At 39.7% G+C, this 18,420-nt stretch overlaps 1 protein-coding gene across 4 annotated transcripts in view; it reads left to right on the forward strand.

The window, feature by feature from the left end:
- Nucleotides 1-18,420, forward strand: part of MTHFD1L (methylenetetrahydrofolate dehydrogenase (NADP+ dependent) 1 like) — a 149,339-nt gene that overhangs the window by 95,789 nt on the left and 35,130 nt on the right. For all 4 annotated transcript variants that reach the window (XM_068677083.1, XM_068677084.1, XM_068677085.1 and 1 more), the window contains 2 exons: nt 3,691-3,798; nt 5,511-5,663. In XM_068677083.1, the coding sequence (XP_068533184.1) occupies nt 3,691-3,798; nt 5,511-5,663 (261 nt within the window). The remainder of the gene's footprint in view (nt 1-3,690; nt 3,799-5,510; nt 5,664-18,420) is intronic.

Raw genomic sequence — 18,420 nt, forward strand, 5'->3', positions numbered from 1 at the left:
TGTCAGCAGATACTCGTGCAGTATGGCCCTGTAGCACCTTCTTACATTCAGTATACATTTACCTTGAGCATTTCATACCACTGTTTTCTCAAGAAGTTAAAACTGAATTTGAAAAGAATTCTCTGGAGAAGCCACGATTCCATCAGCATTAGTACTAATACATAGTTGCTATCTATAAAAGTCAGTTTTTGTCTAAATTCATGTTGCTTGTTGTGTAGCTGTCACCTGTCCTCTACTTAAATGTGCTTAGTTGCATAACATTCATAACCTTCCTTAAAGGAAATGAAACAGGAACAGCTTTTATTGCTGATCCTAAATCTTACATACTTTTGACACTTGAGTTGTCTGCACATTGTTTAAATATCATTGTCACCATAGCAGGTCAATTAGCAGAGGTGCTGTGGGGCTAGGTTGGTGCTTGTAAGGGTGCAGTTCTACCCACACCATCCAGGCAGGACTTTTTGTTCTTCTTTCATTGAGAAGGTTTTAATGAGGACTTGTAAACATTTGCATCAGTGCTGCTGAAGGTGGTGCATTGCACTTGGAGAGTGGGAATCACAGACTGTCTGGGGTTGGAAGGGACCTCTGGCAGTCATTTGGTCCAACCTCCCTGCTGGAGCAGGCTGCCCAGGATCATGTCCAGATGGCTTTTCGAGATCTCCAAGGAAGGGAACTCCACAGTGTGAATGAACAACTAGTTCAGGAATGCCCTGGGCTATTGTAGGAAATTCTTGGATGAAATACGTGACAGATACAGAAAGACTTATTTTTTTCGAAATGCCTGAGAGATGTGGCTTCTGCTGGCAGATATTCTGCCAAGGTGTTTAAGGTATAACTAGGTAGCTCACAAGATTTTTTAGAAGCTTGGTATCAGCTGGAGTAGAAATCTGCTTAAAATATCTTATTTATTTAGGTACTAAATTACTTTTCAGCCCCTTTGAATTCAGCTAAACTCTTTTCCATATGAGTTAGCACTGTGAAACATTGCTACATATGGTGGATCCCTGTTACCATCAATGAAAGTATTTCCACAGTAAAGTGCTGATTAATCAACAGATTTGTTGAAAACTTAAAGCTAAACTTGCCCACAAAGACCAGATAAAAACAACATAGAATTGTTCCTACAAGTGTCCTGTAAACATCCAGAGTTTTACTTTGTCAAATGCGTAAAAACCCTCTTGAATTACAAGGACTTCTTTTCTAGTAAGTACCATTATGCTATTTTCACCTGAAATTAATTTGTATTTCTCATATAATCTAGTACATGGCTTTTTTTTTTTTTTTTTTTTTTTTTTTTTTTGAGAATACTTCTATAGGTTAAATTTAAATTAAATTTTCCAGCAATATTGCTTGCTAACTGACACACAGGAAACTTTTTAGCTCAAAATGTTCTTACACTGTGATTCTAAATAGATGATCCCTTGAAGATCCCACTAAATACTAGGAAGCAGGTGGATCCTTAGCACAGTGTAGTGGACTCTTCAGCTTACTTCTGAAACTTCAGGAAGGAAGCATATTCCGACAGTGTGCACATACATGGGCTGTGTTAATGTGTGCCCCCCTGCTGCTTTCTGTCTGGGTTGTGCTCAGCCAAGTCTCATCCACATGCATTGTGAGGTTAAATAGGCTCAAACTTTATAACATCATGTGCTTGCCTCACCCAGTTGACATGTGCATGTGGTGGTCTCAGGAAAACAGTGTTGTTTGCCAGTCACGCTCTTGCATCTGCTTTCCAACTGGTGATTCTTTTGAGGTTAAATTTGCAAAATTTGAGGTGTGGTTACTGGCTTGAAAATTTTCCAAAAATATGATGTTTTTTAAAAAAAATAAATCTGTAGAATACCGTCCCACTGTCCAGCACAGATTCAGTCATGCAAGAAACGTAGCAGATCCTGGGAGACAGGGTGCCCCTGCCTTTGTTAAAGCAGTCTGTGGTGATGCTAGCCAGAAACCTGCTGCAGTCTGTTTGGAAACTATGGTTATAGTTGCTGGAAGGAGGCTGAGGACATAGTAATTATGCTGCTGTCAAATTAGTTTGAAATATTTTGAGGCAAATGCAAATTGAATCTAAATGAGCATCTCCATCTCAATGCGTTTACTGAGATTTAAGCAGAAAGCTGTTAGCTTTGATGTTGGCATACTGGTAACAAGGAGGGGAATTCCTCTTGCCTTTGCTTTGGCCGTTTCTATTAGCAAACAGCGCCCAAAGGGCAAGCTTAACAAATGTGTTTTGCATTTCTTCCACTGCACTCTAGACTGCAGTGGGCATGAATGTACTTAATAATCAACCTGGAGGAGTTTTCATCTTTTGATGGCTATCCATGTCACTGAGGTATTCTACTCAGGTTAATGCTGCCAGAAATTATATCCAGGATATTCACAATGTGTTATCTCTAATCCTCATTAGATTTTATTGCCCTGCTTGGATTCATTTAAAAAGCCTGGAGTCAGGAACATGACATCATTCTACCCAATTAAGGTGCAATAATCATGTAGTCAGCATGTTCAGAAGGTGTCTTGTGGTACATCTTTAAACCACTCTCTGAAATTTCTTATGTAAGGGAGGGATTCTATTTGAGACTTAGTAGCTTTTAGCTGTATTATATTTAGGCTGTTTGAAAGCCCGGCAAGCTTCTTGTCTTGTGATGTCTCTGTTACTGCAGTTCTTCATTACTGTAAAGGCAGACTACTTTAAAAATTCATTTTTCTAAAATTTAATCATAACTACAAAAAAAAAAAGGTCAGCTTGACATGGGCCCTTTAACTGATGCATTTTTTGCCAGGAAAAAAAAAAAAGGCATTACTTCTAGATAGGCATTGCAAAAATATAATTAGCTATGGAACTTCCTATAAATGCACTGGGTAGTCTGTTATAGACATACCAACTACGTGCCCTTGTTCATTTTTGTTTTCTGGTGACTTTTGTATATTACTTACTTGAGATTACCAAGTCTTCGTTCCCAAGCGATGTCTCTTTGTTCAGCATTTCTTCTGCATGTGTTGTGACTTAAATATGCTCAAGTACAAATTACAGGTGAGGTGTCCCCTGGGGTATCATATGCATCTCTGGCCATCTGTGGTCAGCACTGAAGTAGCTGAACTAGGGCAGAGAGGTATGGTCCATCCCTCATCATCCTGTTCACACTGAAAGAAGCAGAAGAGGTTGGTTTGTTTAGAATAGGCTATAGGGGGTCATAACTGTTGTCTTCAAGGCCATGCAAAACAAAAGGAATGAGAATTTACCCTAAAGAAATGATGGCACAAAAAGTAAATTCATGACCTCTCCACAAAGAGCTGTATGCTGAAAATCTGTGAAAGGATTTCTAATGGCCTAAATGTGAAAGTCTGAATCTGCCTTCAAGTGGAAGCTGTAAAACACACATTCAATTTGAGATTAATAATGTGATGTGGATACTCATAGCATTTGGAACTGAGTTTAGTGACTTCATGCTGCTAACTCTGTAATGCACAAATAGTGCAGCTTCTACATAATGGAGTAGCTGACATCATGGTTCTAATTCATGTACCTGTAGCTGAGCATCATATCCATCATGAGTGCCCTTTGCTTGTTAGCAAGCCTGTTTAAGAAGGATGAATCTAAATGAGAGATTCAGATTTCTCACTCAGCAAATAAGATCCAAGTTTCTCTTGGCTTGTGTTCATACTTGTATTGTTTCTCTGTCTCTGCAGCTTCCTATTGTTGAAAAAATAAGGATCATTGCTCAGAAGGTGTATGGAGCTCAAGATATAGAATTGTCTCCTGCTGCACAGTCACAAATTGATCGTTACACCCGGCAGGTAAGATCAACAGTGAATTATGTGGTTGATTACCTGTTAGATGAGAGTCTCGGGAGACCTGAGGTGGTAAAAAGATCCTCAAATTGGAGTGTTTAGACTAGCCTTGCTAAAAGGCATGAGCTTACCTGTGATGTTGAACTGTGGTCAGTATGGATTCCTATGGATTAGAAGAGATTGAACAAAATGGTTTTCACCTTGAAAGTTACCTTCCTATAACTTTCATACATATCTACGTGAGATGTGGATGATGGTTGGAGTCATTCTGAGGTTGCTGATGAAATCATGCACTTTCTGTGTAGAGTGGTAATTTAGGCTTACTGCTTTAAATGTGACAACTGCACATCTGCAAAAGTAGTTGCTGGTGAACGAGCATATGAATGTTCATTTGTTCCTTCAAAAATGAGTTTGCCATCACAAAAGACCTGTGCACAGTTACACGTTTGGGAGCTTTGTTACTAACCACTTGTGAAATTGTTTGCTTTCCTTCATGTTATTTTCAAGGGATTATAAATGCTAGAAGGTGAAATAGGTCGCTGTTCCTAAAACATACAGGAGTGGGCTTTGTTACAGCTTGAAAACAGTTTTGAAACCATGCGGAGAGGTGAATGTATTTCTGTAAACGTAACAGCTTCTGGAAGTAAACATGGCTGGAGCCATTCTGTCAGAAAATAGAAACTATGGATGATGTGTCATGGAAAAATTCCTGAGCATGCTTCAGCAAATTGGTCAGACAAGCAGAAGTATAGCCGTCTTCTCTATAATGTAAATCTCATGAGAATGAACTTGATTTTCTAGATGGAAAAGAAGCTTACTTAGTCTACTTGAAGGAGAATAATCCATTTCTTTATCTTTTCCCACTGTGATTCTCTAATCCACTTTTAGTCTAAGTGTTAGCAGTATTAGGAAATATTTTCACAATGTCATTAAAGGATTGTTGTCAGCACTGGGCTATAGAGTCAATTCCCTGCAGTGCTGCCTCTCCTCCTGGCCTTGAGAATTGCATCCCTGTTTGTTAAGGCATTGAACAGAAGAGTGGAAGGTGTCTGACCCAAGGCTAATTGATAACCTGGGAGACAAAGTGTTGGGAAAGCTCCGGATGGCCTTTCCATGATTTTTTCCTACTTTTTGATTAGTTGCTGCACTGTCATAAGTGGCTGTCATCACCTTATGCTTTTTATCCTGTTTAAAAACAAAGTGAGCATTATGAGCCATTTGTTTTCACCCTTGAGAAGTTGTTGATACTCTTAGAAAATTTGCTATGAATCCCAGTCTAGGTTATCTAACTAGGTCGCTAAGTCCCAGAGGGAAGTATTGTCTAGAGAGACGTGCCCTTCTGGAATTGTATTGAGTAATGTAGGTTTCTTGTTCAGTGTGGTACTTGTTGTGCACCCTTTTCTGAAAATAGCACACACTAACTTTTGTATAGGCACCTTTTGTACCTAACTGCAGAGTGAGAATCCACTCAGATAGCTGTATATGACTACAGGCAAGTCTCTTTGGAGGTATTGGCCTGAGCTGAAAGACTCAGCTCAGTGTGTAAAATACAGTATTCTGTCCATTTCTGAAATATTAGATGTAAAGGAACTGAGATTAGTTGTTGCTTATATAGATTTTAGGATTTATAGAAATGCTGATTACAAAGTAAAAATGTGTTCTATGTTTTCTGCGATCTTAAAAGCATTTTTCTCTCATTTTTTTCCATTTTCTGTTAGGGATTTGGAAATCTTCCCATCTGCATGGCAAAAACTCACCTATCCCTCTCCCATCAGCCTGAGAGGAAGGGTGTTCCCACTGGTTTCATTTTACCAATTAGTGATGTGCGAGCCAGTATTGGAGCTGGATTCATCTACCCTCTGGTAGGAACGGTGAGTGTAGAGCGTTCAACTTGATTACTCCCCTACTTCTGATCTGACTTGATAGGGAAGTGCATTTCCCCTTTGTCACTAAAAATGTATAGAACCAGGTGAGTCCTCATTTTTTTAATAATAATTTTATCCTCCCCTGTTGTGTAGCTCTACGTTGATAAGAAAAGAGAATTAGGAAAACATAATATACAAAAGCTCTGACTACAGGGTCTGAGACAATGACTCTTCCCATTGTTCCTGTTTCTGATGTTTTTGAGTCTGAGGTACATAGGCACCCTAATCCTGAAAATATATATATATATTTACATATCTGTTACCTTTGATTATTCAATTTGCAGCCTTTAAATAACTGTACTTGATCTTGGTATATTCTATGTTGGAAGGAACCCACAAGGATCATTGAGTCCAACTCCTGGCTATACACAAGACCACACAAAAATCAAACTATGTCAGAGAGCACTGACCAAATGCTTCCTGAACACTGTCAGGCGTGGTGCCATGACCACTGCCCTGGGGAGCCTGTCCCAGTGCCCGACCACCCTCTGGGTGCAGAGCCTTTCCCTAACCCCCAGCCTGACCCTCCCCTGTCCCAGCTCCATGCTGTTCCCTCGGGTCCTGTCGTTCCCTCAGGTCCTGTCGCTGTCCCCAGAGAGCAGAGCTCAGCGCCTGCCCCTCCGCTCCCCTCGTGAGGGAGCTGCAGGCTGCCATGAGGCCTCCCCTCAGCCTGCTCTGCTCTGGGCTGAACAAACCAAGGGATCTCAGCTGCTCCTCATATGTCTTGCCCTGTAGACCCTTCACCATCTTCATATCCCGCCTTTGGATGCTCTAAGAGTTTTACATACTTCTTAATTATGGCACCCAAAACTGCACAAAATATTTGAAGTGAGGCCATGCCAGTGCAGAGTAGAGCAGGACAGTCACTTCCCTCAACCAGCTAGCAACACCGTGCTTGATGCACCCCAGGACATATTTGGCCCTTTTGGCTGTCAGGGCACACTGATAACTCATGTTTATTTTGCCATCGAGCAGAACCCCCCCAGATCCCTTTCCACGTGGCTACTCTCCAGTCTCTCATCCCCCCGTCTGTATGGATAGCCAGGGTTGTCCTGTCCCAGGTGCAGAATCTGGCACTTGCTCTTGTTAAATTTCATAGTCAGTGATTGCCAGCACTCTGATCTATCAAAATATCTCTGCAAGGCCTCTCTACCCTCGAGGGAGTCAGCAGCTCCTCCTAATCTACTATCATTTGCAAACTTACTTAGTATACCTTCTAGTCCTGCATCCAAGTCATTTCTGAAAACGTTAAAGAAAATTGGCCCCAAAATGGAGCCCTATGGAACCCCATTATTGACTGGCTGTCAGTCTGATGTAAGCCCATTTACCCTTTGAGCTCAACCTGTCAACCAATTGTTTGACTGTTTTATTACGTATTTGTCTAGCTGTGTGTTAGTTGTTTTGTCCAGAAGGATACTGTGAGAGGCAGTGTTGAAAGCTTTGCTAAAAAGAAAAATTAAAAAAATCTCATCAACTGGCTTCCCTGTATCTTCCCTAGGAAGATGGTATTGTAAATGTTACATCTTTCTTCCATAGCATATATAGATGAAAGGAATTATGTTGGGAAAAAAGTGTTTGATTAAAAGAATGCTTTTCTGTAGGTTCTGTTGAGCCCAATCCGTTCTCAGCTATTAGGAGTCTCTCTGCCTGTTCTTTAAAACTAGTGTGAAAGGCATTGGTTTGTAACTGCAGTAGTAGCACCTTCTTTCTCATTTTTAGAGATGTAAACAATGGGGTATTAAAAATGGCAATTATCCATTTTTTCTAACTGTTCCTTTAAAGTATGGACTTCAGATTAGGAAGCTCCTACTATTTTGTCCTCCGACATGGCTTATGAAAGTATCTGAGAAGTTACTGCTCGTGCCCTTTGCTAACCATGCACATCTTATTTCAAACAATAGTTGAACTGTATCTGACATCTTAGAGTATGAATTATTACTTTATATGTAGCTGATTCATGGGATGGTCCTAGAGAAGGGATGCAAAAGCTATTGCATTTCCGGATAAGAGTCCTCTCCCAATGTTATCTCATCTTCCCAGAGCACGGCCTGATTTCCTTGTGTAGCAGTACACTTAGGAAAGGCTGAAAGTTTCTAATCTATTGTTTTGAATTCCCTCTGAAACAATCAAGTGTTTGAAACAAGGAAGGAAGTACTTTCTGACCAGGAGAGTTCCTGGAGTTCAGGAAACTGTGTCACTTTAACTCACTGGACATGGGGATGTGCTTTCCTTCTGTGTGACTACATGATGAGAATCCACCAGAAGTCCAGCACAGCTGTGTGTTTAAATTGTGTAAGACTCAATCACTGGTGACAGAATACAGTTTGTCAGAAGTTCTAGTATCTCCTTCATGGCCTAGATTCAAGATTGAACTGGAAATTGTGTGTCATAAAGTTGTGAGAAGGAGTAAATATGAAGAATGGGCAGCAACTGCTTCAAATCCATGAGGGAGCTATTCTGTAGGATGTTGGAGTGAAATGTTCTTGGGCTAAGCTTTCTGAATGAGTCACACTGCCCTTCTCAACACAAACTAACTGTGGTTCAGCCTCGTAAATCTATATGAACTGTCCATAGGAGCAGTATAGACCAAATGATTTCAAGGCATACCTCACATCTTTGATTTGCCACCTAGAACCAAAAATATGGTTCTTATGAAGGACATTTTATATGTACATATAAATATGATTTCCAGCTGAAGGAAATTTTAAAAAATATGTCCAAGTTAGTTATCCTGACTTTAGTGAGAGGTAGTATAGCCATGGATCTTTTCCCACACCAGGAACAGGGTAGATAGTATATTTTTAATATTATGTGTTTTAGAAGAGTTTTTAGGGTAAGGTGCTGTATAGACATAAGATCCCCAAGAGATAAAAAACTAAGTAGACAGCAAGTGATCATTAATTACTTGGAAAATACTGCTAATGATAAGGAATGTGGGACAGAACATTCCTTGGAACTATTACAGTTGCTACAAATCTGAATGAATATGAATATGTTCCTAACACCTTTGTGATACAATTCTTTCTCTATAATTAAAAGTATGGGAAGAGGTCCACTTGTCACCTTTCAGAATTGATGCTTGTGATTTTCAGGAAACACACTCTTGTAATAGGAAAGTGCTCTCAAAAGTAGGATTCTATTTTGTCAGCTCAGGATTTTGTTTGTGTGTATTACTGTCAACAATTAAGTCTTAAGACTTAATAGGAATTCCAAGAAGGAATATTTTTCATGTAAGGTTACTATACTGAGAGTCTTCCTTTGCAAATTCTTTCACTAATAAAGCTATCTGAAAATGTCTAGAGCAACAAAGTAAAAAAAATGACAGAAATCCTGGTGACAGCATACGGTGAAAGCATCCAGTCATGACAGTGGGGGTAGATCTTTTTATAGAAATACATATATATATATATTTTTTCCCTTTCATTATTTGCAGGATAATTGTGTTAGTGGAAAAGGATCCTTAATAGCTAAGCTGTTTGGAGTCTTTTTACAACCGAGGTCCTTCTGATGGCACAACACATGCTATTGGGCGATGTGTCTGTTAAAGTTGTAATGGTAATTCTGATGCTAATTAAAAGTTGAACTCCGTTCTCATAGCATGTTTTTCCTGGATAAGCTCCTCTCATTCTAACCTGTCAGAACTTATCAGTGGTAAAGTAGATTGTTAGAAATCTGCTCCAGTTGAATTGGGAGGAGCATTAAAACAGAAGAGTTAAGTACTGCTGAAAAATAAGCTATCTGCAGTAACTAGCATTTGTAGTTTAGTCTCGTCATTAGCATGTGTAAATTATTTAGATTTGTATTTTTCCTAGAACTGTCAGACTTTGTTTTTTTTTTTTTTTTAACTAAATATTTAGTGCGTTGTCTTCATATTCTCTAAGTAATATTTGTTTTGTATTATAGTTGGCTCTGGTTCCCTTTCAGCATGGAAGTCTTTCCAGGAAAAATGAGCTGAACCTTATCAGAGGAAATCAGCAGTGAAACAAGAGGTGCATTTAATTAACACTGGCACAGCTTTTATCCGAGTTCTCTGTGACCCTGACCGAGAGGGCTACATCACTCTCACAGGTGGACTGTTGACATCATTGCTTGGCTCAACACAGTGATGGCAGGAAGGCTGCTGGAGTACATGTAGGAAACCAGTGAGGTCATTCACTAGCAATGCTTGGGTGGAGAATTACTACATTTTTGTAGTATGTGTGTTTCTCCCCACCCCCACACATTGCACTTTGGTACTTTCTCACATTCAGTCACGTTTCCGTTGTTCTCTTCCGAGTGATGTGCAGGAATGCAAGCTGGTCTTAGAAGTAAAACTCACCTTCTTTCGCATTTCTGAAGTGACATTTAGCAAATCACCGGTGCAAATAATTTAGCTTTATTTGATTCACAGTGAGATTTTAAAATATGTATTAGCCTCTTCCAGAGATGCACTTTTGTTTTAATGGCTTAAAATCACAGACAAGTTCCCAGTGAAGGAGTCTTTGGATCCACACCAGCTCCCAAAATCTTCTAGTGAACTGATGTCCTTCAGATACCAATGTTTCTGAAGAAAGTATAGTCTTTTACAGAAATATTATTTGTTATTTCTCCTCATAAAGAAAGCACTTCAAGTCTCTGGAACCACTTCTGAAACTATACCCTTTGGGAAGTAATTCCTGGGACAAAACAGAGGGGTTTTAAATCAGTTTATGGAAATGATGAAGCCCTAATGCACTGGTGGGTGAGAGCCAAGACTGTCCTGCTAAAATATTACCTGAATATTGTGAGGGGGAAGAGACCCTTTTATGAATATATTGAGAAGGAAAATATTGTTCCCCATTGAATGACTTTCTTCTTTTATAGTGGTTAAGAGCTTAAGAGGTATATGTGTTTTGAAGGTGTCCTTTGAACACAAGCTGGAGTCCAGGCCCACCAAAGGGAAATTAAAGTTTTCCAGTGGTACATGAGGCCTGAGCACGCTCTCAGGCTCTCCAGTGAGATAGCTGAATAATTATTGGTGGTTTGCCTGCCTCTTCCTGACAATCTGCGTAACATAGGGTGATTCTTCAAAAACAGGAGAGTTGCGAGATTTATATCTGCCTTGTAAAGCATTTGGCTTATAGTACATTTTTATATGGTTTTCAAGGGGGTAGTGCCCTATTCAGCATTCTGACCTCTACGAGTCCAAGTATTTTCCTGGTGATGCGGCATTTGCACCTGTCTGCAGTGTTGCATTGCTGCTGTATTATAGCAGTGCTCTAAAGCCAGCTGTAAAAAATACTAGCAGCCCTTAGACTTTGCAGGCCGGTTTTGAGATAACTGTAACAAGAGTGGAAGAAGTAACAGGAAAGAAAAGTTAAACTCAGGTGGGAAACAGGTTAGCAATTGTGTAGGTCTCAACTGAAAAGTATTAGCACGAATAGAAAAGCCTGTGGGCTCTTCATTAGGTGATATGCCTTTGCATTCATTATGGTAGGTGTAATTCCTCCCGGGGAAGAGGAGGAGGGGTCTTCTGAATTACACAAGGCGCATCATTCTGAACAGTGGCCAGGCGTGCACATGTGGAAATACTGAATGATGTTATGCTTGGTGGAAGGCTGATGAATTATTCAGGGTAGGGGTAGCAGGGCAAGGGGTGAGCACACAAATAAGATCAGTGGTGAAAAGTCAAGGTGAGAACAGTCAACATAAGTTCAGTATGTTTAAAAGCCAGAGGCTGAGAGATGGATAGTACAGCAGCAACAAATCTACCCATGTTACTTGCATGATGTGGTTGTGGCTGTATTGGGTTGGCTAGAAAGGATCACTGTAGATGAGGCAAAAATAGGCCTAAGTGAATGATTTAGCTGAAGGGACAAGGGAAGGGTTGTAGATTATAATCAAAAGAGCTATATGGATGCCTCTGAAAACATCCCGTGTGTATGGACCAAGAGACAGTTAAGAATGAAGGATGATCATGGCCCTTTGTAGTGAGAAGATGGGAACAGAAGACAGGAGAGGATTGGAAGGGTGAGGTTGGCTAGAGAGGGAAAGAAGTTAAATTGAGAGTTATACCAATGGGAGGAGATACCTGTGAAATGACATGAAGATGCATCTTGGACATATATAGAGAACTGGAAAAGGGCACTCTGAGGAAGAAAGACTTGAAGATATTCCAAAAATATTATCTGAAACAATGACATGATCTAAGATCCGTCCAGGAAGAAGTCATCAGAGTAATTGGGGGACGTAGGAGAGTAGTGACATGCCTCCCTGATGACTAAGGGAGAACAGACAGTAGAGTTTAGCTGGTTTTAAAAATGTATTATCATCTCTGTAACTTTTGAAAGGCAAGACGCTTAAATTCTGTGTAGTTCATGCTTCTCTTTACTGCTCTTTTTGTTTCCCACTATGCATTACTGAACCTACAGTGTAATATAGTGCAATGTATTACCTTTTCTGATTGAAAGACTGGATCCTGTTGCTGGCCTACTGGCAAAATTAAATTACGGCTTTATCGCAGCTTCCTTCACACTAGCCAGCATTCAGCACACTGAAGTGCCAGCATTTGTAAAGTTAGCAGAACTGAAGAACTTTTTGTTTTGGTTTTAGTTGAGAAGGAAACCAAAATGTTGTGTAGACATGTATATTATTTCAGCAAACTGAATAGTTGGAGGAGGGCTTGTTGTTTTGGGATAGAATGAAACCATCAGACAAAATACCACAGAATAAAATACAGCCCATTATTTGGTAAGCTATTTAGTACTTAGAGTAGATGAAATTTTTCTAAGTACAGCCTCCACTACAATTCGCAACTATTGTAAAATTAATTCTTTGTATTCAGTGTCCATATATATTTTTCAACCTTACAATACTTTAAGCTTTGTCAGAGGAGAATTTTATTACGCAAATGTTTAAACTTGGCTCTATAAACTTGAAAATTAACTTTTTAGTAGCAAGAATGACCTGTGTGTATTTCTTATATCAATGATGTTTCCTTTGTAATCTTTTTCAAAGGTATTTTCAAGTATATCCCTACAAATGTAAAACTGTGTTCAAGCTTTTGGACTTAATAAGCATGTGGTACTGTTAACTTAAACTAGTTTATTTGAATAGGTTCCTTAAAACTGACACTTATTTACACATAGGGAAAGTGACTTTCATGTTTCACCACAGTCTGAAAGTGATACCCTGAATTCAGAAGAGCTCTGAAATTTCATTTTTATAGCCTCCCATCCCTTGATATGGTGATTTTATCTAGCCTCCTTTGTTTCGCATCTAAAGGGGTGAAGGATGCAGTCAGCCATGCTGTTCAGTGGGAGGTACAGCAGATCAGAGTTGTTGGACAGGATTTTCTTAAACCAGTCTGTGTAGATCTGAAGTACAGTAGCAGTTGTTTTCAGTTAAGATTAGCTCAATTGACACGTCAGCTCAGGCAGTATTGATTCCTTCATCAAAGGTAGTGCCTGGCTAGTGTGGACAAGTTTAAGTGATGCCGGAGCAAAGACAACTCATTATGCTCTGAAACAGTTTTCTTCAACATGGTAGTTAATGTCTTGCCCTTATCAGACCTGTGAAGCAGTATGTAATGAACTCAGCGCAGCTGTCTTAAGGTTGCAGATGGCATTAGTGAAGCAAATAAAATTAGAATCACCTGTGCCACGCATGCAGCCAAAGGGGGCACCTCTGTGAAGGCAGTTTGCTCGAGGCCATCAGAAACTCTGGGAGTCATTAAGATCCTTGCTGTTTGTTCCAGTAAGACCTAACTATGAGCGTGGTCATGTGTTCTGTTTCATTCCCTTTGTCTCTGCTTTACAGTCTGTGAATCCAGGTGAGAATGGATAAAACTGCATCATTTAAGAAAGGAAAAATATCAAGAGACTGATATTCTATATGGAGATAGGGCTTCTTTGAATAACATATATTAGCTTATTTGCATAGGCTTGCTATTAATTGTACTTCCCAGTTAAAAGGGGAAAACACAATTTGGATGGAAAGCAGCAGAAATTTTGGACCACTACCTAGATTTTACATAATTTCAGACGTGAAACAGGGAACTTGTGTTGGAAATATAGGCAAGTGCAAGTCTGAGCAATTTGTGGCTGCCTTGCTGGGTAAAGCAGGAAGCGGGTGGCCAGAGTATGTAGCTCATAGCAGCTTCTCCATGGTGCTTCTCCAGGGAGAGCAGCCTTACCTGCTCTCCCTGATCCTAGCGTATGGCACTGGCTGTGCTGGTGAGCATGCCTGTTTTGTACTTGTGCCAATTCAGAGGGAGTAAATGGCTTTGATTAAGACTCAAATCATAGAATGGCTTGGGTAGGAAGGGACCTTAAAGATCATCTAGTTCCAACCTCCCTGCCATAGGCAGGGATACCACCCACTAGATCAGGTTGCCCAGGGCCCCATCCAGCTTGGTCTTAAATGTTTCCAGGGATAGGGCATCCACAACCTCTCTAGGCAACCTGTTCCAGTGCCTCACTGCCCTCTGAGTGAAGAATTTCCTCCTAACCTCTAATTTAAATCTCTCCTCTTTTAGTTTAAAACCATTCCCCATCATCCTTTTGTTATCCAATTGACCGAAGAATTGCTCTTCATCTTTTTTTATAAGTCTCCTTCAAATACTGAAAGGCTGAAATGAGGTCCCCCTGGAGCTTTCTCTTCTGTAGGCTGAACAGCCCCAGCTCTCTCAGCCTTTCTACGTAGGAGAAGTGCTCCACCCCCTTGATCATCTTTATGGCCCTCCTCTGGGAGGACTTCATTCAGTTAATCAGCCTTGTACGTGTCTGCTTCAATCAAATGTGAAGAGCTCAAAAATCAGTTTATCATCTTAAAACAGCAGTGTTAAGGGTTACTACTTTAATTATGATACCTGTGCAGAAGATGTGCTGCAGTGGGCACTGGAGAGGGCAGCCAGATATTTACTTCTCCCATTCATGATATTTTAGATGCCGTGCTGCATGAAGAGGTTGATGCTGCCAAACCCCTTTGATGCTGCCAGACCCAGGGATCACTAAGCCTTTAGGGTGGGTGGCTGCTGCTTAGTGTTGCTGTTGTCACTGGCAGCTTTCTGCTGTTCCACCATGCAGGGATGAAATGAAATGATGTTTCATGCTCCCTATTTTTTTTGTTGTCGTTGTTGTTGTGGCCTGATTGGCCTCTTCAGTTGAATAAATCAGTTTCTGAAAAGGTGCCTCATAGTTAAGGCTGGAAATTTTGAGATTCAGCTATTCGCTATGGAAGCAATAATTACCTTTTTAAACCTGCCGACATGCAGGTGTTTTTTTTTAGAGGCCATCTCACTCTCCCTTAAAGAAAACACTGGCCCTTCAACATTTTTCCAGATACATTTTTTCAAATGGTAATTTGTAGATTTAGAAAGTATTGATTCTGTGGTAAGCAGGAAAAAAAAAATAAAGACCTTAAAGCTTTGGTCAAATAACTGAAATTCTTCCAGACTGCCCAGTAAGACAAATTATTGAGCAGATGTAGATGGATGTGTATTTGAGTTTGGCAACTTACTGTTATTGCAACTCTAAAAGTGATTTAAGACTAATAGCAGGAACCTAGCTGGAGGCTGCAAGTCTGTGACTGAACAGTTTTATTGAGTTCTGGATAAATAAGGTGAAAGATGGTTTGAACTTAATAATGTTCCCAGTAACTTGCTTTCTTTCATTAAATTGTGAAATATAGGATGAATAGTGTGCTAATTAACAATAAAGAGGACTGAATATTTCTGCCTACTAGTCAAGGGATTATCCTTGTTAAAACAGGAAATGGTCTCTGATTTCCTGTTCTAAAGTATTTTGTTCATAAACTTTACATGAAAATGTGAGGTTAAAAATAGGTTATACTTTCACAGAGTAAAATATAAATCTATTACTAGTTAAAAATAGCTTATATGGGGAAGGAAGGGCATTTTCCAAATTCTTTTATTTTGAAGTAAATAAATCCTGCACATACTTCACAAAATAGTATTTTATTGGGAAATAAGGAAGTCAAGCTTCTCTAATTTATTATATTGTGACATAGTCTTTATAGAAGTTACACTGCTCAACATTTATATAATATCGCTTCTTATTAACAGTTTGCAAGACAAGCAAAATTTTGACACAGTTTTTAAAATAAGTAACTGAGAGAAGCAAATATTAAGGTCCCCTGACAAATCAGGGGCAGGACCATGACTAAAATTCATGATTTCCTGGCCTGCAAAATTGTGAGATGCATACATCTAAGAATGTGAAGAGAAGTTCAGGGTGTTTCCATCAGAGTGGGCTGACCTACATTCTGTGGACTGAAAGAAATCCATGCTGCTACTCCTCCTCTACTCCACCCATCCACCCCGAAATCCTAAAGTATTTCCTGATGTCTTCCTCATGTGTCCTTGAGAAAAATGAAAGTACAAATATTGGCACGCCGTATTTCACTTTTGATAAGCAGTGATGGGTTTTCTTTGAAAGGGCCAATCTTTCTTCACTTCCTGAGGCAGAGGAATGTCATGAATTGAGCCTTACCTTTTGACCAGAACTGAGGAGAGGGTTGCGTAAAACCAGCTTGATGCTGTGCTAGAAGCTTATAGATCACAAGATATCTCCCAGACCGAGAAGTCCATTAAAACAAGTATTCTTGGCATGTTACAACAGCGACCCACAGGCTTCAGCAGATGCAGCATTTCTGGTATTTGGAGAGACTACTTGGTGCTGCCCTGTGACTGTCATCTGTCTTCTCCTGTCTGCTCTTCCTAGGATGGATGGCATGTTGGTGAACGTAACTTACCAGATGATGATCTTGTTGTGTGCTTTTGTTGTGTGGTTTTTTGTTTGTTTTCTTAATAGAAGGATAAAAAAGGCAAGGCTCATATTCTTGTGTGCCTGAGGAAATTCTGTTCCCCAATAGAAGTAATAGTGCAGTAGTTGATAGTTTCCTGTGTCTGAGAGTAAAACCCTGGTATAGACACCCTGTCAATTGGTCCAGAACAGTGAATTTCCTCTCTTGCACACTTTTCTCCATGGTGGAAATGTCTGCCAGCTTACCCCTTTTCTCCATATCATTTTTTCCTCACATTTTTGATAAGAATATATTAAATTTCATACTAAGTTTAAGCCTCTCCAGTAACATGCCTGTTCCACACACCTATGGGAAAACTCTCCCGAGCGCTTCCTTCTCTTTTATGTTAAAGCAAAGAATGTGATTTCTTAGTCTGAAGGTGGACTTGTAAGAAACAGAGCTTTTCGTGGGCCTTTGAAGAAGAAATAAGATCAAGTCTGAGCTAATTTAAGACAGGTAAGGCAAGAAATAACTTTGTCTCTCCTCACCATTTACTTACTGCAATTGCATACAAAAAAGTATCAATTGAAGCATCTTAACAACTCCAGTAAAACATCTTGAGTGCTGCATGTGATGCAGCAGCTGCGTTATGGCATATTTTCCTTATAGAGGAAAATAACATCAATAATTAGTTCCCAGAACTACAACAGCCTCAGCGTGGAAAGGCCTAGGCTGACATAGAGCCAACCAAAGCCACGGTCTGTCTGTTTGCATAGAATCATTCCAGTTGGAAAAGACTCATAAGATCGTCAAGTCCAACCACCACCTAACACTGCAAGCCCACCACTCAACAGTGTCCATAAGTGCCACATCCACACATCTCTCAAATACCTGTTTTTGCATGTGCAGGGGTGTTGTGTGAGACCCAAGGGCATGCAGGAAAGTCCCATCTTTTCATTCCAACAGTCCTAGGGGTGATGTGCAGGGTTGTGGCATGGTCTGGGACAGCTGCAAGGAATGGGAGTGAGGTACGGGAACAAGACGTGCAGATGTTCACTTCTGTAGCATAGCCATACGCATTGAAATATTTTAATCTCTTACTTCTGTAACTATCCAGTGGGCTATAATTCCATGTTAACTTTACCAATGCTTGTTTCTTTACACTTTAATGCTTGGCAGCTGGACTTTTGGCTTTTGCATGAAGTCATGTAAAAAGGCCTAATGTAAATGCAAACATCGTCTTTAACTGTTTTCACATTTTTAGTAATGTTTTTTTTAATAACATGTCAAAGTTTGGAGGTAGTGGTAGGGTAAGTGGTTTCTCTTCAGGGACTTGGGATTTTCTGAAGGTAAAATCCTATAATTGCATGATATTTTAAACTGGAGCGTCTGACCACAGCATCTTTCTTTAATAACTGAGTTTCTTTAGGCAACATAAGGAGCTGGGCTTCAGCCTTAATAAGAAAAGGTAGTGACACGAAGAGCTTCAGAAGTAGCCAGTCAATCATATATAGGAATGTTGCAAATGGAAAGAAAATATTTGAAAAATTCTAAAGATCTATGCATGCTGTCCTGCTTAAAGCTTGACACTGCTCTGAAGATTTGAGGCTAACCTTAACCTCAGAGTACCCACTTTCAGGAAAATTAGTGAGAATTAGGTAATGGGGTCATGGTTTCTTTTTCTACACAGCTGCCCTAAATTCATCAAGAGCTGTTCTTTTTGTTGCTTTTACAGACTTACACTTAATTTTTTGGAGACCAAGTGTATGTATCAGCAATTTAAAATAGATGTTGGGTCCAAATCAACTGGTTCTTGTTTCAACAAATATAGAAAATAACAAAGTTTAATATAAAGTTAAGCAACATAAAATAACATAGAGTTTTTAATCATTGTTTAGCAACCAATCCATCAACTATTAAATGGGCTCAGGGTTGTGATAGTCACAGAAACATCATTTATATTCATTATAATCTCAGAAAA

The sequence above is a fragment of the Anas acuta genome, chromosome 3 (genome assembly GCF_963932015.1).
Source record: "Anas acuta chromosome 3, bAnaAcu1.1, whole genome shotgun sequence".
Lineage (NCBI taxonomy): Eukaryota > Metazoa > Chordata > Aves > Anseriformes > Anatidae > Anas > Anas acuta.